Source organism: Melospiza melodia, chromosome 1 (genome assembly GCF_035770615.1).
Source record: "Melospiza melodia melodia isolate bMelMel2 chromosome 1, bMelMel2.pri, whole genome shotgun sequence".
Lineage (NCBI taxonomy): Eukaryota > Metazoa > Chordata > Aves > Passeriformes > Passerellidae > Melospiza > Melospiza melodia.
The window spans coordinates 106894160-106917814 of record NC_086194.1 but is presented as its reverse complement, the minus strand read 5'-3'; the positions used below and the strand labels follow the sequence as shown (position 1 = coordinate 106917814).

General features: G+C 39.3%; 1 protein-coding gene across 14 annotated transcripts in view; it reads right to left on the bottom strand.

Annotated features, from left to right (window-relative positions):
• Nucleotides 1-23655, bottom strand: part of FHOD3 (formin homology 2 domain containing 3) — a 374713-nt gene that overhangs the window by 297021 nt on the left and 54037 nt on the right. For all 14 annotated transcript variants that reach the window (XM_063163493.1, XM_063163547.1, XM_063163530.1 and 11 more), the window contains exon 3: nt 21111-21175. In XM_063163493.1, coding sequence (XP_063019563.1) covers nt 21111-21175 — 65 coding nt within the window. The remainder of the gene's footprint in view (nt 1-21110; nt 21176-23655) is intronic.

Genomic DNA, 23655 nt, shown 5'->3' with positions numbered 1-23655 from the left:
GCTGCAAACAGAACAAGAAAATGCACAATCCAGTGCTTGGCAACCAAGGGACTTATGTTTCGACATGGCACTTTTCCTGCAATAAATTGCCTGCTGGAGGTACTGGCAGTCACACATGGTTTACCTCCACAAGACGTCCTTGGCAATAACCTCCTTTTGGAAAGATATTCAAACATTGGATATGGTCTTGGAGGTCGACTCAGAGAAAACTCAAATGTGTAAGCTCGTGTTACAGGTTTTCTTGCACAGTCTTTATACTCAGTGGGATAATTTACAGCTTTGGGTAACTACTGTCCTAAAAATAAAGGAGAGGAGGGGGAGGGTTCAACAGTGCACTGTGCCACCCATCTTCTTCTCAGTTACAGAAATGTAAGAAAGTTAAAAGTACACTTGTTAAATTGTTATTTTATGAGAATTTTCTCCCTAGCCCTACATGTTGATAGAAGAAGCAGCTGTTTTATCAGTCATCCTTAGTGAATGACACTTCTGTCCCAGAACATTAGTAGGTTAGCTACAAGTGAGTCTGGTAAGCTTTGCCACTTGTTAATATCACCTAATGCTTGTTTTATAAGGCTCTACTCTTCACTGCTTTTTTTTTAGCCAAACTTTAGCCATTTGGTCTGCTGCCTGTCCCCTCTTCTCTCCTTTCTGGGAGGCAAAGAGGCAGTCAAGGAAAGATAACAAAGGGAAAAATGGTTCAGACATGGAAGAAAGAAACTTTATTCTGTTCCTTTTCTCCTCTACCAGTAGCTAGAAAATCTAGCTACCAAAACAGAAAAACTTGGTGGTTTCTAATACATATTCCCTCCAGCAACTGAAGTTAAATCTGAGCTTTTAAATGTCAACATACTTTTGATGCAAGTAACTGAGAAAACCACTGGCAAAATATGAGTTTTCACAGACAACCTCAACTTTCCCATGCCATCCATTAGGGCAATTCCAGCTGTGCCAAGAAGTCCACAACACAGATTCACCTAAGTCTCCCCAGAAACCCTGCACTCAGCCCTGGATGCCATACATCAGAATTTGACAAGAGCCTTTCTGCAAGCTGAACACAACTCTAAGACTTCTATGGCATGCTTAATTAAGGAACAAATCCCAGCTGGGAAATGCACTGCCCACCATCACTTCTAGGCTGTGATTACATCTGCCAGTGCTTCACTCTGCCCTTTGATTGCCTGCAGGATGGTGAGAAGTGTGCCACGACCTACGGTATTTGCTGCAAAGGTCCTTCTCACCCAACATCTAACGCACACAGTCGTCTGAAGTAGCAGAAGCTTAACTCCCTAGGGAATGATCCCCTTTCAGCCTTTTCTTCTTCTACAGTATACATGGCCAAGGAAAGACACACAGATAAAAAGGTCATAATAAAAGCTTTCAAATCTACTGTAATTCCACAGGTCCCAACTTTTTAAAGTTTAACTCTTAACCTTAATTGTTTTGAGAATTTTATGGATGGTAAATTAGGCATTTAAACTACATATACATTTCTACATTTCTGTTATCAAAAAATGAATGCTTTGAAGCAGAGATTATCCTTTTCAAGTATTTGGAAAGTACCTTGTATGTAAGCATATAAAAGATATCATAATAGAAATAATGTTTTGTTTCCACTTTTCTACTCCTTCCTTTTGGTGTTACAGCCAAAGACCTCCGGGAAGGTTGCTGTTGGTTCTAGCTCTAGTATGTACGTAGCGTCATGCAATACATTTGTCTCCTGCCCTAATTACCTTACTCTGTTTCAATCTCTTTCCCAAGCAGTTCTCTTTGTCTGTTACAGCAATATTTTACTTCTGCTCAACTGACCTGTCCTCTAGGAGTGAGCGTGTATTGAATTAACTCAGCTTCATTTCACCCAGGTATCTGTTCACAGCAGCACTGAAAACTTCCCAATAACACTATCATCTTTTTCCTAAAGCAATAGGGAAATTCAAGCGTTGCTTTTGGATATGAAGGTAACCTAGACCACTGTAACATGAATATACACCACTTAGATATTCTTTATCCTCAGAAGCTGGCATTCCCTCAGGAAGGGAGGGAAGGGTGAGTTGGTCAGGTTTTATTCCCTTGAGTTAGCTTAGTAGCCTTGACAGTATGTCTATATCCTCAAATTTCAATATCCTTTTTGGTGCAAAATAACCTACTGTAATCCCAGAGAAAGTACAGTGAATTTAACTGCCTTCACAGCATCTCCTTTGGAAATCTGCAGGATATGCAACACAGAAGCATCCAGCACCAATCCGTGTCATAATTTGCTCAAGATAAATTGCTCGCATTCAGAAATTCAAGACTCATGGGCAAACTCATAGTCTCTTCCTTCCCACCACTCTAGACATTTGTCCAGTGCTTCTAAGTTGTCAATATTCAATGAACACATGCCACATACAACACTCTGTTGATTAAAATCAATGCAATGAAAATATACTCAGCATAAAACTAATTCTACAGAATCCCTAAAGGAGAAGTGCTGCTGTACAGAAATGTTCAATCTGAAATTTGAGCATGAGACCTTCATTAATCTCTGACTGCGGATCTCCACCCCAACTATGTTTATCTTAATTTTATTCCACTCTCAGATTCCACCTTGGAAGCTCCTTGCTGCTTTGAACCCAAAATCTAGAGAGCAACACCATAGGTCAGCATAAGTGTTTCACATCTATGCATGACAGAAATGGCATACAGGCTGTACCAGCGTCTCAGCTGACTTACAAAAGAATTAGTTTGCACAGGCTGAAGATCTGATTCAGCACACTTAGCTGTTCCCAAACTTTGGATGCCAAGTCAGATCAGCAGTAATTAAATCTTGGGCTGCAGGCCTAGCAGAAATTAATTTTTATCCCAGATCTACAGGGTGAATTTAGAAATCTGTAGATGCAACTGAAAGTAAAAATAGTGGCTGTTGCAATTTCCCTGTATATCAAGCAGGAATTTGATAGAGGAGATTATGAAATGTGGGATAGCAGAGTATTGCTCTCAGAGGATGCCCTTGCCAGTCTTAAATCCTTTCATAGACTAGCAAAAAAAACCAAACTTGTCTAAAGTGATTTTTACTAGATGTGATGTAATAAACCAACTTTAATATAGAACGGTGCAAAATAGCAGTGATTTCCCAAAGCACATTCTTTATAGCACAGTTTTGAAAGCATGCACAAATTTTCAAATTAACATCCATAAACACCCTTGTGCATAAAAACTAAAGCAGCAGAGGATTCTTTTTTCCTTGTGGAAAGCAATGCTTTCACCTCATGAGTCACTTTATATTTCTGATGTACAGATTTGCAGACATTTTTTGACTTTCCACGGCAAACTGATCTCCTCTGTACACAGCATGTATCAGCTGCCCTCCCTGCTCAGCAGTAATTGCCCTCAAAACCCCCTACTTTGCCATTGTGGGTCAGATTTACACATGCAAACAGACTGCAAAGCTTTAGGATTTTCAACCCATATCAAATGGGAATTCACAATGACTGAGCAACCAAGTAATAAAACTGAAGTTGTCAGCACATTTCCTGCTGGTGAACAAGTATCAGTGACTGAAGTCCTCAACTCTAAGACACTGCAAAGCAGAAAGGGAAGAAAAAAAAAACCCAAAACAGATCTTCAAATAATGAGTACTTGACAAATACAGGGACTGATTTCAATATATGCTAACATCTCAGAGCTTCAGCAGAAATTTTCACAGCAACTGTTTCTGGCTTGAAATGGGAAAAATCTGTTCAGAGAGTGAAGATAACAGGAGGACAAGGAGATCAGGAGATTTAAAACATATTAGATATAAAGCAGGAAAAGGAACAAGTTTCCTCAACAGAACATTTTTACTGGTTTGGATAACGCATTCCCAGTTTGCACAGGTGATGCAGATTGCTTTTTCTTAATCCTCTGAAACATAGCACCTACCTAAAAACATTCTTTTTTTTTTTTTTTTTAACAGGATGCTCATATTTTTTGGTTAAAATTGAGGAAAGTATAAAAGATCTTGTAGCACTGTGTTTGCAGTCCATCCAGGACTTGTGCCAGGACACAGACTGTGATTATTCCCAGGAATCCCACTAAATACTGGTGGATCCAGCAAGGAACACAGTCTAGCAGAGGCACTTGTGGGACTGAGAGGATGGCAAATTGTGGTGGAGGGGCAGGAGGCAGAAAAGTCCCTCTTGGAAACCACAACCTGAATTTAGCTAATCCTCAATACACACAGGGTCCTCCAGCTGCCCCAAATCACCAAACTGACCAGGAGGTACAAAGCTGTTACTGGATTTAGTTTTCCTTCCCATGTGCACCCAAGTCATGACATTAGTGGTTGGGACACCCCACTAGCCTTCTTAAACCCTAATTATTAAAAGTCATCAATAGGCTCAATGAATTGCAGGACCTTTCCAAACACAAAAAGTTCCTCAGCAAATGTCTGCAGAAAATCCTTGCATTCAAGCCTTATGGAAGTACCATCATGAGGGAGAAGAGAAAATCACCCCTACAAGCACTCACTGTGTCTTTGGCAGTTCAGTAAGTAGAGACAGAGGAGTGGTGTTATTTCTGATAAGGGAATGAGCTCGTAAAGCAAAGACCTGTTTTCTGTCAAATTATAGTCATTATTCCTACTAAATAGCATTAATTGAAATTTACTGGTGATATTCAAGCAATTTTACTCAAATGATCTCAAATTTCAGCCAAACACAGAAAACCTTTTTCTTGAGTCTGTTATGGACTCATGAAAAATCAGTGATGAGCAAGCAAAAAGAAGTATTAGTTACATTTTGATTAGAATGAAAAACAGATGTGTGGTGATTAATCACATTCAAGTTAAGACAAGCCCATCCTGGAACAATGAACACAAGGGTTAGTTCTGGCTCCTTCAATATACCTAAACATGCATCAGGGTACACTTTCATTTTCACATCAAAAGAGATGTATTAGGGCAAGCTCAGATCTTTGTTAACTCCTCAGAAAGTCCAGAGCTAAAATTATAACCCATTTATACTTACAAAATTTTAATATAGGGTCTAGTGAATCGATCTGATGAACAGGCCCTGTGCTGATTACCATGATCACAAAAAAAGGTGAATAAAAACTTTACATGGAAAGGGAAAAACATTTGAGTAGAATGAACAAAGGAGATAAAAGTTACAGCTGTGAAGAAATGACAAAGGAACACCCAATACTTACTGGGGTAACAGAAGAGACAGATGAAATTCAATGCACAGCAGTGTTACATATTTGGTGTGGGGTTTTTTTGACTTTGGGTTGTTTCGTTGGGGGTTTTGTGGGCATTTTAGTGAGGTTTTTAAACTCATACAAACCCTCCACATAGTTATGGCCTTGAGTTGAATTTCATCACTCAGAAGCTGCTCAGATGATACAGTTCTGTAGCAACATTGCTCTTTAGCTTCTCCAGAACAAAATTATCTTTGGAATTATTTTAAAAGGAACACAAAGAAGAAAGAATCATTAAAGTACCGTTTAAAGAAATTGTGTACTCACATTTTCAATAGCAATTACAAGTGAGACCCTGAGTCTCGAACATTATGCATACAGCTCTAGCTCTTCCAGTTTTGCTATTAGTCAACTTTGCCACAGTAAGTCAGTGTTGAAATATTTTAAGGAAGCATAACACAGCAAAGACAGTCCAGTTTGCACTGGAGCCTATTGCACTGGACACCCAGACCAGTCCTAAGTACTTTACAGGCCTTTCCCATCCTTTATGGGGATTTCCACTCCTTAAAGATATAATCTGGTGAGAGTGTGGGAGAATAACTGAGAGAGATAGCCACCAAGCTTTCAGCAGAAGCCTGAAGGTGAATAGCAAACTCCTTTTCCAATATAGCTACAGGGAACAAAATTAAACCCCCAAGTATAAAAAAAAAACTAAAAAAAAAACACAAAAAAACCAACCAAACAAACAAAAACACCCAACCAGAACAAAACCCAAAAAAACCCAACTAATCGACTAACAAAAAAGTCAAAAAAACAAACAAACAAAAAAATCTCTCCCTCACCCACCTGCAGTTGAATTGTTGGAACTCATGCTTGCGATATTTTATATACACTAAAAGTTTGAAGGGTGTCTCACATGTAGCTGGGCAGGTTCCCAGAAGAAAAATCTACAGAGGATGGCAAACTTCATAGACAGCACCTTGAAGATACCACCTTTGAGTCCCTGAAGCACAAAACTGTCAGAGAATGGAGAACACTCTGGTGAAACACTGTCACTTTTCTTTATATTCTTCATTTCAACAACTCAAACTAGCTGTTGCAAAGAGAAGCAGGACTGGGGAACTGGTCTAGATGAAGCTTTGATCTGATCCAGCAAAGGCCATTTTCTTACACAGCCCATTTGTGAATCACTTAATGATCGTCCATCCTTTTTAAAAGGGAAGATGAAAATCAATCAGAAGTTATCCATTGGGAATTATCCAATTAATGTCTGTAAAATAATTGTGTACAAAATAAAACCATCACCTTCATAATAAGTGCTTGCAAGCCTATTTTATTTCATCAAAGCACAACAGCAAGACCATGCATTCAAAACCTTCCTACAAATAACTGCTTTCTGAGGATGCTGGAGTTATTTACCATTACATTATTACCTGCTTAGTTTTCCAAACATGCAAACCTGTGTTGCAAGGGGTGGATATAGTATTATTCTTTCAGCTTGGTTCCTAGGGACTACAAAGTGATTTCCCTTTAGAAAACAGAATAAGGTTTTATGCTTTTACCTCGCTTGCTAGCAAGGAATGCTCCCACAGATCCTGCCTGTAGACTGTTTTCTACCTGCACAGCTGTCCCCAGGCAAGAGACACTAAAATTTTTCCTACTGCACATGAGGTTCAGCTGCAAAAGGGAACAGTATTCAGGTTTCAGGAGATGATCAGAGAGAAAGTACACTTAAAGAAAGGCGGCACCAAAAAAAAAAAAAACAAACCAGGTTGGAATTTTCCAGAGCTGAAAGCAGAGAACCAAGTGTCTCTAACCAGCATTTGTTTTGCAGCTGTCCAGAGGTGTTCATTCATTTTCTCTGAACATAAGCAGCACAATATGGCCTTCCCACTCATGCAGTTCAGAGCAGCCAAAGTACCCGGCAGCTACAAAAATCAAGAGAACGTGGAACAATAAACATAAGATGGAGAAAACTGCGGTATTCGCTAACACATCTTTAATGAAAGTCTTACGAATCACGATGGAAAAGAAATACCCATTCTCAGAAAAACCCATTTTTCCAAGAAATTTAATCTCCTTATATTTGACCAAAACTGTCAAAGAAGTGAGTCTGAGAAACATAATCCTAATTACCTCATAAGGGAAAAACTAATCCAGTCACTTTAGCACATGTGAGAAATCCACAGAACATGAACATCACCTTGTCCCCAGTGTGTGTGTTTGTTCAGGCTGATTAAAACCCCTGAAAGCCACAAGCAAGCTACCTGCTTTTTCAGGCATGAGGCAGTGCTTTGGGAGCCTCACATTCAGGGGAAGATGCCAAGTTCTCAGTTGCACACGCACTTCCCACTGCCCCATGAGGACCATGGGATTACTGGAAAAGCACTAGACCAACAGAAATAGAGGGACCCAGCTGCTCAGGCCACTGCTTTGGACAGACAAAGGCAGGGGTGAATGCTGAAGGCATTTATACCAATTTACACCAACCAAAAAACTTCCTTGTAACACTAAAACACTCAACTTCAAATCGGATATGGTGCTCAAAATGACAAACACACATCTGCAAGCAAATGCTCCATCCACAACAGCTACTTTTATTCTGAAATGAGAGGTGGATGTAAGTAAATATAAGAGGTTCCCTGCATAATTCTGATGTTACTTAAACCCAAAGTATGCATGAAAAGAAAGGGTAGGCAGATAGGAATTTGGGCTTTTCAGACAAACTGTGCTACTGTTTTTCTTCCTGGAGAAAACAAGCTAACCTGATAAGAAGTACTGAGGTTGTAATACATTTCATGTACTATCAAGGAGGTAAGAAAAAAAGAAAAATTAAAAACAATGTTGTTATGCAACAGTACAGACAGATCTGAAGAGGTCACCGGCATGTAGTTGGGTCACTGTAATGCTGGCTGTCATATCAAGAAGGCAGAATTGACAGGTCTAAGTCACAATTTCAATTTCACTATCTACCAACAAGACAGGGTAAAAAGGGTGAATGCTGACATGTGCCACAGCCACCCCGATAAGGTATCTCATTTAGATGCCCAGGACATTCAGCCGCCCTGAAAACAGATCCCTTGTTTTTTCAGTGGGGAGAAGGCAGGTACAGCTACAGCCCACCAAATTACTCTGTCCTCCTTACTATTCTTTGGAAACACAGACAAGACCTTTCCAGCTGAGCCGGCCCTCAGAGGCAGGACAGGCAGCAGGCCGTGCGCGCGGCGCCGGGGCTGCCTGACCCCCACCCATCTGTCAGCAGGAGGCACAGGCAGGCAGCCACCCCCAGAAACTGCCAGCTGCAGGGCATCAGGCTCAGAGGAGGAGGAGGAGGCAATGTCAGAAAGTTACTCTTTGGCAGCAACAGGAGATAGGCAACATGAAAATAAATTCCCTTTTTAAGCATTTGCAGCTTGGCACATAACATGGCAGGCTCTGCAACATGGGAAGCTCCTTGCTTCCTCTGAAGGCAGTCATGTCAGAAATACCAGAGTAAAACTCCTTAACTTTCCTCTTTTCCTGGGAAGGCATGTACCTGCACATCTGATCCCTGGGAAACTGGCTCATACAAGTTATCAAAAAGCACCATCACTTTTGAGTGCAAGACTGGTTTTCCATAAGGGCAGAATGGACCAACTGTAACACCAAGCCACCTCTTGGGGCAAGGGTTTGCCCAGAAAGTCTTGTGCACCAACGCTGATAATTTCTGTCTCAGTCTTAGCAAAGCTTTCACTACACATGCAGAGTAGACTCCATCTCCATTTGATTCCATATGATGGGCCTTAGAGCCAATGGAGCTAACTCACAGCCTGAATCCCTGAATCCTACCCTTACTTTCTTTACAGTGAAACTTCAGAGGAGTTATTCCAGCACGTTATTCCAAATTTACATACACAAATTATGTATTAGATTCTGACAGGAACTAGGAAAAAGAAATCAGTGCAACTATATTCAGAGCTTGGCAAAGAACCAAACTTCAATAAAAAGCTGCGATCATTCAAGACTGACTATCAGGACTCTGAAGACAGAAACCAGAAATGGGCAATGGACCACATGCATACCTCTCAACCAGGCAATTTGTCTCCCAAATTTGTTTCTTTATGGCCAATGGAGCAAGAGCAATTCAGGGCAGGACCATAACTGAGATGTTCCAGAGTGCCCTCCAGGCTGGTTCTGCTCTCCATGACAGAGGAGGCCCAGTGGCTGATGCAGCAGCCAAGCAGCATGCCTGGCATCACTGGGAGGCTGACAACAAGAGAAACCCTGGCATTGCTATAGCAGTAAACCTTCACCTAGAAACAGGATTTTCCTACATACTTAAAACCAATTTAAGCAATATGAGAAAGAATAACTCTGCCTGACATCTTGAAGCAACCGGGCAGCTGAAAAAAAGGCTTTCAAGGATCTTACTGCTTTCCTGACTCAAAGAAATGAGGGAAAAACTAAATCCATACTGTCTCCTTGTTGCATTTGGAGGATTTTTTGCATTGGAGAGTTCTCTTGAGGCCTGGGTGATCATTTTTTGAGTTTTTGATTTTATTTTCAAGAGTAAGACAAAAGGTTTTCTGCCTTCACAAAACAGATGCAATTGCTTTTTCTGCATAGCACCTGAGGTTTTCCTGTTTAGCTCTTTGTTTTGTTTTTTCCTATTGAGAAATTTAGAAACTGGGAATTTCTGTGTTGGAATTGCTCCCACTTCCTGCCTTCCCAATAAGCATCCCCAGGGGCCAGCTGGAAACAGTACCCAGCACCCCAAGGTAACAGGCACTAGTCAAGCAGGTACTACCACAGATGGTCCTTTAGATCCTGCTAGTTGGTACCAAATTATATGCATTTTAGTGGCTTAAAACAAAGAGATTCAATCTCACAGCTGTCAGGTTAGAAAAACTCCCGAAGTCCTAGTAAAGATCTACAAATGACTGAATGTCAGCTTGAAACATGCACTGTACAGAAGGCAAGACCACACCCAACAGCAGCAGTACACGATATAAAACAGGAAGACCCTGGTGACAGCAATGTGCAGATCACTAAGCTCAGGGTGAAAATCCAGGAGACTCAGTCACTGCTACCAGAGCGTGTTGTCTAGGGCAGCTATAGGTGCTTGCTATTCATCACTTGTACTCACCTTGTGTCAAAAGCACAGCATGTGCTCACAGCCAGGGCTTCAAGGAGCTGTTCAGAGCATCCTTGTAGCACCCTTTTCCCAGGTTACACCACCCCTGAGAATACTGCAGGAGGACCTGGCTATTCCAGCAAAGATATAGGGGTGGATTTTATTTGCTCATCCACTCTTTCTGGTTCCAAAGTATTTTTAATGTACTGTGAATTTTAACATATTGGTATTAATAAAAATTACTAAGTTGTAATGTACTGTTGTTGAAGAGAATAACATAGCAGAACTTTCTTGTGAGGGATTTGACAAAGGTTTTCTGGTTAGTTACTTATGGAGCTAGACCTTTCATGCAAACACACCCACATTTTCTTCGGCAAGTTCTTCCTAAGTGCAACACCAAGCATTTCAGCATTAATGACGGGGAAAAAAAAAAGTAAGGAAGCCTCCTGATGTACCTGTGATGCAGTTACAAGGAACCACTCATGCATGCTCTGAGCAGCAAGAAGCAGAAAGGCAGTCACAGGCGGCTGCCATCCTGCCACCATGACCACCACCCTCCCTGCCCAAAACAGCTCATGCAGCCCGCACATATGGCAGAATAAGCCCTACTGTTGAAAGGGCTGAGGAAAGCCCCAGCCCCTGGGCACAGGTGAGATCAGTCCCAAGCCTCCTCCCATGCCCAACCAGATGAAAACTCTTCCACACTCTCAGCTTTCTTTATTTCACACAAAGTGAAGGAGAAAGCAAATGTCTCCACAGGCATTTGATTCTGAATAGGCTTTTAAGTGTCCATTGAATCTGAATTTAGGACTATGGGAAGAAGTAAGGAAGACATCCAACATTTATATTTCACTCCCCAGTACAGAAACAAATTAACTGGATATGCCAGTTTTTAGACATTCTGGCCATTAAAGTTCATGTGTAAACCTTGTGTATAGCCACAGGGAGAAATAAACCTGCAAAAACAGGACCTTTATTAAGCAAAGAGTTTACCAACATACTCCTCTTCATATTTTAATAGAAAGACCAGAGCTAAATATTTAATGTCTGAAAGGTTAAAAGAAACCTGATCTATAACTTCATACATATCAGACTTATCTCAAACTGCTAAATATGAGTTGACATATCTTATGACATCCTACAATAGCATGCTGAGCCACAGTAACTGCTGGGGTTCTAAATAAAGAGGTTGTAACTTTACCTCTTCATAGCCTAAATTTTTATGCACCTTGTTGAGTCATAAGCAGGAAAAGAAAGCCTTAAAGAAGATGTTATCATTTTTAAAATAGATGCTGCACATAAAAAACACAAGAAAACCAATCAACCAGGCAACCAAAACCAACACCAAACAAACTCTCCCCTCCCCTACAAACAAAACGCCCACACCCACAAAAAGGACAGCTCATACTTAAAAACACTTAAAGACATGAAAAGTTGTGAAATAAAGCTAATTTTCCACATTGCATAATATTCCAAATTAAATACTGCCATCTCTCTCTTCCCCTTTTCCAGACAGAGATACCATGATTTCCTCAATTTCATCAAGCTCATACAAGTACAAAAACCATAATGAAAATGAGTGGTGCTTCTTCCATCATTCATGACCACATCTGACCATGGCATGTTCTGAGCCCAAAACAAGAATTGCATCTAAATGCTTCCAGAGGTACTGTCACAATATTTTTCATAATAGTAAACTTTATTCTTGAAACTGGGTTGATTTGTCGATTTGGTGTATCTCACTTGAGAGTCTTAGAGAAAACAACACATATTACATCAGGGTGCTCTGCCACCTATTTAAATAAAGCTCCTCAATCTTTGAACTATTTCTTTCATGAAAGAAACTGAGAAGCACACAATTTACAAATTAAATCATCTTAATTTCTACAGAAATAAAAGCAGCTGCAAATGAAAAACATGAAAAGAATATAAATGAAAGTGGAATAGAATTGCTGAAGGCAAGGAAAGAACAGTACACACTACTTGAATGTCATAATGAAAACCAACAACAGGGAGCAACTATTTCTTGACTGCTGAATTATGAGATAGTGCATTTATCATTACCTATCATTGTGGGAAGAAAGTTATTAAACCATACAAAAAATCAGTTGAACAGCATTATGAAACCACATGTATTTTACATTATCTTCCGCAGTGAGATCTTCAAATGGTAACAAAACCTAACCTTCCTTTCAGTAAGTATAACGACTGAAACAACATAGCCCTGGTCTAAACTATGATACTTATACACCTGGCCTTGCAGCAAGTTCACAAAAAGTTGGTAAGTGGCATTTGCTTGAAGCATCATTGACCATGAGTTTGCACATTTTGAGTATGCCATTTTTTTAAGATAATCAGTCTGACAATGTTCAAACATACATCTCCTGACCTTGCATTTCAATTACATGCACACCTTTTTCTTTTTTAAGCTAATATGAAATAAACCATCATAAGGCATCAAAAGTTTACATGTAATGCTTAATTTTGAAGAGAAGCTTACTTTCTAGCACGATTCCCTGTTTTTTGAACTAACACCCTTCTTCCCTTGTATTACACTACATGAGCAGGTCATGCATCTTGCAACACCTCAGAGAGGATGGAACTACATTTCGCCCAATTCCATTTCAGCAAAATCAGCAACCCTCGGCCTTCCTTACAAACAAAGCCAAATCAGAAGTTGTGTGAAAACAACATCACATGGAAACACCAAAATTTCCTATTCCAAACCCACAGCTTTAAAGTAACAGTTTCTAATTTTGCTTCCATAGTTTATGTCCTTAATTTTGTTTTACTGTTCTACAGGGTAAAGCGTAAAACATGAGAGTGTACTGGACTGTTTCAAGAGAACTAATGTGAATCCAATTCACTTGTTTGGTTTATATCTTATGTATAGAGCAGGTTTACATGGAGGCAGGAAACAAATAATTCTGTTCTTTTCCAAGTGTCACGCTAATTTATTTGAAGATATTTCTTATGAACTTTTTCCTCCCCTAATTAAGGGCTTTAACATGCTGTACTTCAGTCTACAGCAAAATGAGTTAACAGCTCATCTGAATACAGACCATGAGGTTGAACTGCATTGCCTGTCAATACAAATATCTATAATGTATTTAGGAAGTGCAAATAGCCAAAAAGGGAAACTACATGAAAACTATCAACAGCTATTGATGTGCTATCAATAACATTGACCTCAATAACATAGATACAACACTTGTTACCATTTTTTTTCATAGGAGTCCATTATAAGCAGCTATAAACTGTTTAAATTGTTGCACAGATTTTTTTTTTTAATCTTCAAGAAGATATGTTTAGATTGCCGTGAAAAAATCCCCTTACAAAAATTCCATTATCAATAGTATGATACTTTTAAAGTCCTTTAAGAAAAAAAATCTGAAACAAGTCCAAATGGACTTCTGTTGGGCAGTGGGAAGCAAAGTATCACACTAATTTACCTTCCTGGATTTATGAGGAGATGGTTTCCTTTATAGTACCACTGAAGATGATTGAGGAAGTTTTGTTGTTGTTATTATTTTGTTTAGAAATAGGACTTGTTTTAAATCTCACTGTTCAGAGTCAAAAACAGAGTCCATCTTCCTTGCAGATCTTTACATATGGCAAAAACAAAACAAACAAAAAAAAAATAGGAAAGTTGTCAGGAAAAAAAAAGTCAGAAAGAGGATATGGAAATTCAGATACATTTCACTCAATTTCGGCAACACTTCCCAGTGTGAGTTGAGACAGCTAAGCTTTCACATTTTAAAACAATGCTTCCCAAGACAAGAAAAGCATCCCACTAGCATGCCCCAGAGATGTCCCTTCAAATCTGGAACAAGGCCATCTAATGCAAGAATCGACCATTTCAATATGAAAATGCCACTGCTAGTGGAGACATTACCTGCTCTAAAGTCTCTTCGCTCTTCTTGCTAAAAAGTCTATTTAAGTATCATAACTTAAACCAAATATGCAGGGCAAATCTTGGAAATCTATCCTTGTCTCAAACAACTTCTCAGATCCTGCAGGACTGCCCAGAGCTTTCCCAGTGAGATAACAGAAGGTAAATCACAGGTTATGGGGAAGTACCATGGTTCATACCCACAAAAGAGGCTGACCAAACATGTGCACGACAAGTACAACAGAAATGTAACATTTCAATTTATAGAGGTGTACATTTTTAAAGCAAAACCACAAGTTATTTATATGGATAGATTTTTCACAAAGTAATCGGATCTGAGAACCAGAGGATTTTACTTAGAGCATCTGTGTTCCACATTCTCAGGAAAGAAAATTTAAATAATCCTAAAAACTGAAAAAGGTATTTTTATCACAGACTTTGCAGCTATTTCACATTTCACTCAAAGAGAGTTGAACCAGATATCTCAAATAACATCTGGATTCAGGCCCCAGTAAGCACTGTGTGCACTGCTTTAACTAGAACTCAAATTATTCTATTAAAAAAAGCCTAGCCCTTAAAAAACTCCCCCCGAGTTCTGGCATTTCTTTTCAGGTTTTTTCAATTTGTGTGATGTCAGTTTACATCTAATAAGTATGTTGTTTATTATCTTCATTTAAGTCAGGACTTTTACCAAGTTGCAGCAAGAGTCATAGGAAGCGTATCACAATTACAAATCCATAATGCATGCAAGATCCCTGTGTAGCACCATTATATCCATTAATCACAGTCTTTTTGGTCCAAATTATGCTAAGAAGATATTTGATAAAGCAATTTCAACTCACCTCTCTCTCTCTCTCTCCTGTTACCATCAGTGCAAAGAAGGCAAAACCACAGCGCTTCCGACAAATTCTCAAGGCACCTCTTTTGTTCCCTTTAAATTAAATCCGAATTGGTTGCACGTTTTACTGAACTGCTAATGCTCTCCACATGTTCCCTCTCTCGGACTGAAAATGTTTTCTATTAGGAATGCCTAGCACTGAACATAAAACTGTAAAATGTCCTTCAAACAACCCAAAGTTCCTCTCTTTCTTTGGAATGTATCACTACTTGCCCAAATGAACAGCTCAAAGTCCTACAATTAAGCTGCCTTTAGGAAAGCTTTTTAGTAAGGCTTCTTTTCTTAGTGTGTTCAGAAACACCCTTATCAAAAGCAAGCTGTTTATTTTAAAATCCATTAAGTTATTTCCTCTTAAAAAGAAAGCACCAAGGATTTGAAGTGTGAGATAGAGGAACTTCAAATTGTCCATGACCATGAAAAACCTACTCCAGCACTCAGCAAATGCACAAACTCCAGAAGAATGAAATGGAGTAATGATATGTGCAGGGAGAAGCATCTCATGCGAGACAGTACCAAGAACATGGGTTGTAGGCTCAAGCTTAACTTAGTTCTCAGAGAATGAAATGCAACTTGGTTTCACCATTCCTTTATCACATTTCCTTAACCATAACAGCACTGACTTTTCAACGTTTCAATGCTCTTACAAGGCAAAAACATGAGTTTTCCCCCTTTCAGTCCATGTCTTGAGTCTGTAACTTTACCTGGCCTTCTGTTGCAGAAAAGTTGAGATACAAGATTTTGTCTTTTTGAAAGCAGAGTGGTTCCACTCCAGAGGAACTTGTCCCTCCATGTGCTTGAGGTGCAAGTCCTACCAGAAGGTTCAGTAGATGCACAAATAGTTGTAGAATCTAATCATATCTGCTCTAACACATGCAGCAAGTCCACATAATGGATAACAGAAGGAAAAACTGTACATGGAAAAAAGGACTAGGTGCATAGTTCATCTATTACAGGACAAATAAAAACAGATGTCTTCTACTAGCCCCCTGGTTACAGCCAGCTTACAGCTTCCCTCAGGTATCCCAGAACAATACATGCTCAAGAAAATATTTATGGCTACATTTCACAAATGATACTAAGAGCAAGGGATATCAAAAAGATAATCCCAAGAGCACTGTGGAAAGGCTGAGTTATTGGTGCTAACACTGCTGGTTAACACAGATGCCCCGATAGTAGGGGCTAGAAAGAGCCGCTGTGCAGCACGGCAGCACTGGTGTCCCAGAGTTGGGAATAATCCACCGTGGAGGTAACTCTGCATCTACTCACATGCAAGAGCCAATAGATCAGGATTATAAAATGGCTATAACAACTTATACCAAAGCTGTATTATACATTTTGCAAGACTCTTGCAATAATATACTTGCACTCTGTTTAGGGCCCTCACTGGATCAAGCTATGAAATGCAATATACACAAATATCCATGCAAATTGTTTTTAATCTACTGGATGATAAAAGAAAACTTTGCACAAATATAGGAGAGAGATTTAACCATACAAAAAGTGTAATTTTATAAAGCAAAAGCATTTAAATAACCTACTGGGGGTCCTGGGTGTGTCTTTTGGTTGGTTTTGTTTGTTTATTTGGCTTGGGGTTTTGGGGGATTTTTTATTAACAAACTGACACAAAAAGGTAGTAAAATTTAAAATACTCCTTGCAACATTTGCTAACCTTCCAAGCCACAGTATTCTAAGTAATCCCAGGTCAATACATTCACTCAGAATCACATCAACTTTTGTTATTTGCATTCTTCTTGTATTACATTGTATTAACAACTGAAGCTTACACCAAACTTATTTTGGCAGAATCATTCTAAGTCATTGTCATGGATCCCTGTCCAAACATCATTCTCAGCACTGATTGCAACACTCCTGATTTAACATCACAGGAATAAGCATTTTAGAAGAGGACATGGGGGCTCTCTTGGGCTAAATACAGCATCCAGATATATGAGAGCAAATGGTGCCTTTTCTCTCAGAGATCACACCAGATTTTGACAAAAAAAGCCATGAAGCAATGAACAAACAAAGGAAGCAGGAGCCACAAACAGAGCTGGCCAACCAAGGACCTAATGGTTAAACAGAGTCCTTCTGCAGGAAAAGTGGAGCTGGTAAAGATCTTTAAAACTTCACTGTCATCATGTTGCTCTGACTACAACCTTCCATTTAGCTTCAGGGGCTAAAACTTTTGACATTGTTGGTGTTCACTTTCTATAGTTACATTCTCATTTACATTAGACTTTATCAAGGCTTCAGCTGAGCCCTGTAATTGTTAAATACATACAAACTAAAATAATGTCAAGACACAATAAATACAAAGTCATATGGCTGCCAAAAATACTAAAAATACTTTTCCCACAAGGGTAGTAACTCATAATAAATGTGATTTGAATAAAAGGTCAAATTCAAAAGCTTGTGGGAAAAAAACCCTACAGTTGACACTATCTGATTTAAGGAGCACTCAGAGTCCAGAAGGCCAATCATGTTCTGGGTTCCATCAAAAGTACGGCCAGAAGGCTGAGTGAGGGGCTTCTGCCCCTCTGTTCTGCCATTTTGAGACCCCAGCTGGAGCTCTGCATCCAGCTCTGGAATCCCCAGCACAGGAAGGACATGGACCTGGTAGAACAGGTCTGAAGGGCACAAAGACGCTCCAGCCCTCTGGTCACCTCTCCTGTGAAGGCTGAGAGAACTGGGTCTCAGCCTGGAGAAGACAAGGCTTCAAGGAGACCTTATAGCTGCCTTGCAGTAATCAAAGGGGTCTTTTAAAAAATAAGAGTCACTTTATATATGGGTGGCTAGTAATAGGACAAAAGGCAATAGTTTTTAACTCAGAGACAGCAGATTTAAATTAGAAGTTAAGAAGAAATTCTTTACCGTGAGAGTGCTGAGAGACTGGAACAGGATGCCCAGAGAAGATGTAGATGCCCCATCACTGGAAGTACTGGAGGTCAGCTTGGATGAGGCCCTGAGCAAGCTGTTCTAGTGGGTGGCATCACTGCCCATGACAGGGAGTTAGAACTAAACGACTTTTAGTTATTAGGTTCAAACTAAATGATTTTTGGGTTCCTTCCAACTCTCTCTATTCTATGATTTTATGATTCCTCAACTAAGGTCTTTGGACATCAACAAGTACAAAAATACATCTATAATTTTCAATTAGTTACATTCTCTGAACAGAACTGTTTTCAGGAATGTTCTTTTTTGATGTAAAGAAACATTCTAAATATTGAAGTTTATATTAAAACCACTTAAAAGTATAAGCTATTAATTAATCCTGATAATTTAATCAGGATTAAGCCAAAATGGGAGAATAGAGTAATATTTAAAAGAAAATTTATTCCTTCATGCTGAAAGTCCTTAATATGTACATAAGAAAAGAACTGAAATTGAGAGCTGAAAAAAAAGGAGAAAGTAATAATGCATTAAATTAAGGTACTTAACAGGGACTTGTACTTAACAGGGACTTATATTTAACAGAGCAGAAAATACCACAACTTCTGCGCTCAAGTTATTAGGTATTATTCCTTCCCTGCTCTGCTTGAAACCAAAAATCCTACCCAACTTGACATGAGACTTGCTAAGTCTTCCCAGGTCTCAAAAACATCAGTAGTAGTAGATCTAGTCAATACATCCTCTGACACTGAAGCCCAATGAATCCTCCAGAGATCTGAAGTCACTAACGATGGAAAACTTTATCTGGACATCTGAACATAAACACTTCTGTTATTTCCCAACATTTAAAAGTACAATGAGTTAGGAAGAAGGAAAACAATAGTGATCCAGCTTCAAAATGGGAGAGTTTATGGCAGGAGAGCTACTTCTTTACACCTATCCGGTCTTAAGAAGAAAGTAAAACTCTGAATACAAAGATGACAGGAGGCTCTGCAGAAAGGTCACTACACAACAAACCACTCCTTCTCAGAAGGCAGCCCTAGCTACCTGTTGGGGACTTTGCAGAGTCAGTAACATTGCTAACCACAATTCTTTCTGTGGAGACTGAAGACTGAAAGAAACACCCAAAGTGTGACAGTTTTACTCCACGTAACACCATCTCAGATTCCTTCAGCTCCTGACTTCTACTCCAAATATGTAACATATCTTTTAACATCTAAACCTAATGCTTGCATTTCAAAAGAGACTTAACAGGCAGCTGATGTGCACACACACACCAGCAGTACCCACTGTGCCAATGAAATAGCCCTCTTATTCTGTGACAGGTTTGACTGCCAGGCACAGCTCTGCAAACAGTGCCAGTAGTAAGAAACACAGAATGTTCCCTGACTCGTTCAAACTATCCCATATCAAAAAAATAAGACGAACTTGATATGAAAAGAAATGAAAAAGAAAATAAAAGAAAAGAAACTACATTACATCAAGCTAGGGGCTGAAACAAAACCTTACCCCAAAAATCAAAACTTCAGCAGGGGGGATGGAAATTAGAACCAGAACTTGCATTTGGCTTTTCTAACTATAATGAACCAAGCCAAAAGCCCCTATCCAAACACACCTCTTCTCTAGGAGTTTGAAATCTGGACTCAAGTTTTGCAGCCTGGCTTCCTCTGTACTCACTGCTGAATGCATCACTGCCGCCAGAGAGCAACAGCACCTGACAAGGGATTACACTTTCATATAGGAACAATTAAGATACATGCACAGTAATATGGCTAATTGCCCACAGTAAGCTTGAATGAAAACAGATAACAACAATGCAACCACACGTCGACACTCAGAACCTTATGTGCTCCAATTCCTCGATGGCTGCACTCTGGAGAAAAAAAAATTACATGAAAATTCTTTTTATAAAACCTCAGTCCGGGAAGCTTATCAAATCTTTCTTGCTGTACTGGTCTGTTTTGCCAAATATACTTCCAGACCTAACAAGAACAATCTTCTACAAGCTGTTCTTAATTTCACTCACATTTATGAAATCAGTTTATACTTTGCATCATCTCTGTTCCTTCTCTAACATTTAACACGTATGCTTGCTCTACTGTTCCTCCACAAGTCAATGGTAGTAGAGGAGAAACTCTTCCTGCACAAGGCAGCCTAGAAATTGTTCTCAATGAGAGGTATTTGTGGAATTCTGTAGGTTGCTTATGCTCAGTTCAAATTCTCAGAAATGCCATTTCATAACATATCCTGGGGGCAGGGGAAAAGGTTTAGCTGTATTTAAAGGCTGAATCCCTCCAAAGTCACTGTAGAAATGACACAAAACTTTGACTTTCTCCTCTTCTTTTGAGGAAGATATATTTCAAGGCTTCAGCTATGATATCTTGAACCAAGACCAACAAGTTAAACGTATTACACTGTTGAATCTACTATGGAGAAGCTGAAAACAACTGTGGCACAGACACACAGGAATTCTAATTTTTTTTGTTTTAGACCCGCCACCCATAGAATCTGTCATACTGTCACCACGACATGAGCATTAGATTTGCCACTGACACTTAAACATTCTGCTCTGTTGCATGCTGGACAACACATTAACACCATCCCAGACCTTTCATAGAGAACATATTAACACCATCAGCCTCCTTTCATGGAACCTTAAAGCTCTTTTGACATACACATTATGACTTTCATTGGACTTTTCCTTCTGACAGCATTGTTTTAACCAGGGTTTTTAAGACAGTGACACTGTGATAATGACAAATATGCAGCCCAGATCTGCAAGTAATAAACTTTATATGCTATTAAAATATAGCAGATAGCTGTCAGCCAACAATTCTTCAGATCCCATTCCCAATCCAGAACACAGTCTTTTTCAGGTGCACACAAAGGCTGTGACAAGACAGACAACTGAAGATTCTTCAAAGAATCACCCAACCATCTGGCATCACTGTCAAATGCTATACTTCCCAGTGATATTTAACATGCTTGAAGGGTAGTGTAGTTAATACAACCTAATAGCAGCATGCAACAAACAAAATAAAATCAATTTATTGGCCATTACTGTCAATTTGGAACACAGCTAAGTCCGATTCATACTCCCCAGGTTTGCTTCTTGGAAATCCATTCTGTTTATTTGTTCTCTTTCAGACATGTGGAACTTAACTTACCAATGCAGGCATGGACTCTCACTGAGAGCTGGGTCCTCAGAATTATGCTGTGCTTCTTGCCCCTCCTAAAATGAGAAGAAAAGTATGTAAAGGTATAGTGAGGAAGAAGAGGAACTGGAAATAAACAAGTCAATTTGAGCCTAGGAAAAAAAGGGTGGGAGGGAAGGGAAGACATTAGAAATTTTGTCTTTGTTTCTCATAATCGACTTCAATTTTAATTTGCAATAAATTAATATTCCTCATCAAGACTGTTTTGACTATGATATCAATGGTTAAGGAATGTCTCCATCTTTATCTCAAACAACAAGTTTTCTTATCCTATTTTCCCTCTCTTTTGCTGAGGACAGGGAGCGAGAGAAGAGCTGGGCAGGCATCTGGACAATTGCCAAGGACAGCACACCACAATGAAAACTGTTAGAGAAGTATCAAGTGATGACTGCACATTTTAGTTTTCACAGAAATACTTTAATGCTAAGCATAATTAAGCATTAAAAGAAAATCCAAGGTTAAACAAATCATTTACACTTTCACAGATCTGCCTGCCTATGTAGCCTAATGTGTTTTTAAAGCACAAAAGTAGCTATGTTTTTCATGTAGAGGCAAAACTGAGGTCCTTTTCCACTCTGACTCTCAGTTCCATATCAGGCTTAAATGGAATGACTATTTTAATTAGCTGCTAAATACCTCATTTTGTTTTCACTCAATTTACCTTTAGTTGCATTTCTTCAACCTGGACAAGAGCAGAGTTTTTGATTTCTAGGTGCTACACCTGCACACTGACATGAGGGCACCAACAGCACCTTGTCTCTGCATCCAACCCACTCACCTGATGGAAAGTGAGAGAGTAAGAAAAGCCAAGTGTCTTTTATGCTTGTACAGCATTGTATTCTCCCTCTTTTTTCTCAAACTAAAAAGGCAATTCCTGGACAAGTGGCTCTAGGTGGCCCAGATGACCTCCAGAGGTCCCTTTCTAATCAGCCATTCCATGATTCAGTGAATTTATTGTGGGAAAACACTCATGAGGACGCACTGTTTTTAGAATGAAGCTTAGTTGTCATGCGAACTGTAGACCCAATTCAACATACAAGTTAGAGCACAAAACCAGCACAACCTTTCTCAGTTACATATTTTGCTACCCTGCTGAGAGGATTCAGGCCCAAACCCTTTGCACAGACACCCAGCAGAATCTTATGCAGTTTTCTAGTAATAACAGAAGTTCTTCCCCACCTTACTGTTTTCCTACCCACAGTTATTTTGCAGAACAAAATTTTTTTCATTATTTTCACGAAAACACTAAGGAAAATTTTTTATTATACTTCTCAGAAAGATTTTCAGGGGAGGAAAGGAAGGAAAGTAGTGACAGGTATTTTCAGAAAAATATTGCCCTTCGGAAAATATAAGGGAAAACAAAGAAAACTAAGGACCTGATAAAAGGTGATTAATGTTGACCTGTGTACCTGCTAATAGAGGCCTTTATTTCAGTTTCAGTAATCTATTTTTCTATAGATTAAAAAAAAAAAAAAAGTTAAACAGAGGGCTTTTTTAAAAAATAGCAAAACCAAAAACTTTTAATCAAAATTACTCTTTAAAGGATCCATTTGGATATCATTAGTGGGCAAAGTGTCACCTTTCTCTTAATAACTTGAAGTGCCAAGCAGCACATGCTATTGCCCCACAAAAGCAGGCTGTAGCTCGGAAAGTGAAATTCCCTAGAGCAGTTCCAGGTTTAGGACTGACTCTCCGTCCACCTAAATGCCTCCTTTTGTACTGGTAGGACACAGTCTTTGCCTGCGTTCATATTCTGCAGATTTTTAATAGCTGTTCCTCCCCACAGGAATGCCAGGATTCCTCCAGAATATTGAATTTGCCAAGTTAGTGAAGAATTTTTGACAAAACTTCTTGCCCTTCACAACGTCTGATTCTGTACAGAAGCTGCTTCTCTTGATCTCCCTTCTTTCATGGACTTGTTGACACACCTGACATATACAACTCCTCCAAGATAAAATCAGAAAATGGAAGAATTGAGTCAAGATCGTTTATTTCAAAACTGTAAAAGGATAGCCCAGAATCAGCAAAGAAAAAGGAAGTCTATATAATCAGACATATTATTTTTCCCATCCTGAAAAACTGTTCAACTAAAAGAAACTGAGAAATCAGCACCATTTTAAGGCCTGTAGAGATTCAGGCCCATTACAACTGAATAGAGTTTTTCCCTCCTTTTCTCAAAATCCAATGCACAATGCTTCACAGTATAAACAAGGCCTTTATTTTTTTGGTAGTTCTCCAAGCTTCAAAAGTGATGCTACTTCCTCCTCAACCTCATCTCCTTACAGCTCTGTTCTACACTATCGTTGCAACTGTAATACCTCCCAGGACAGAAAATTCTCACACACGCAAACATTAATTTTTATCGCCCACTGGAGTTGCACTGGCAATTTTTCCAGCCTACCAAAATCAGTATGATTCAAGCCCCAGATATTACAAAGATGAAGACTCACTTATGATGCTGTATTTCCCCCCTTCCCCCCAGGCCACACCATGATCA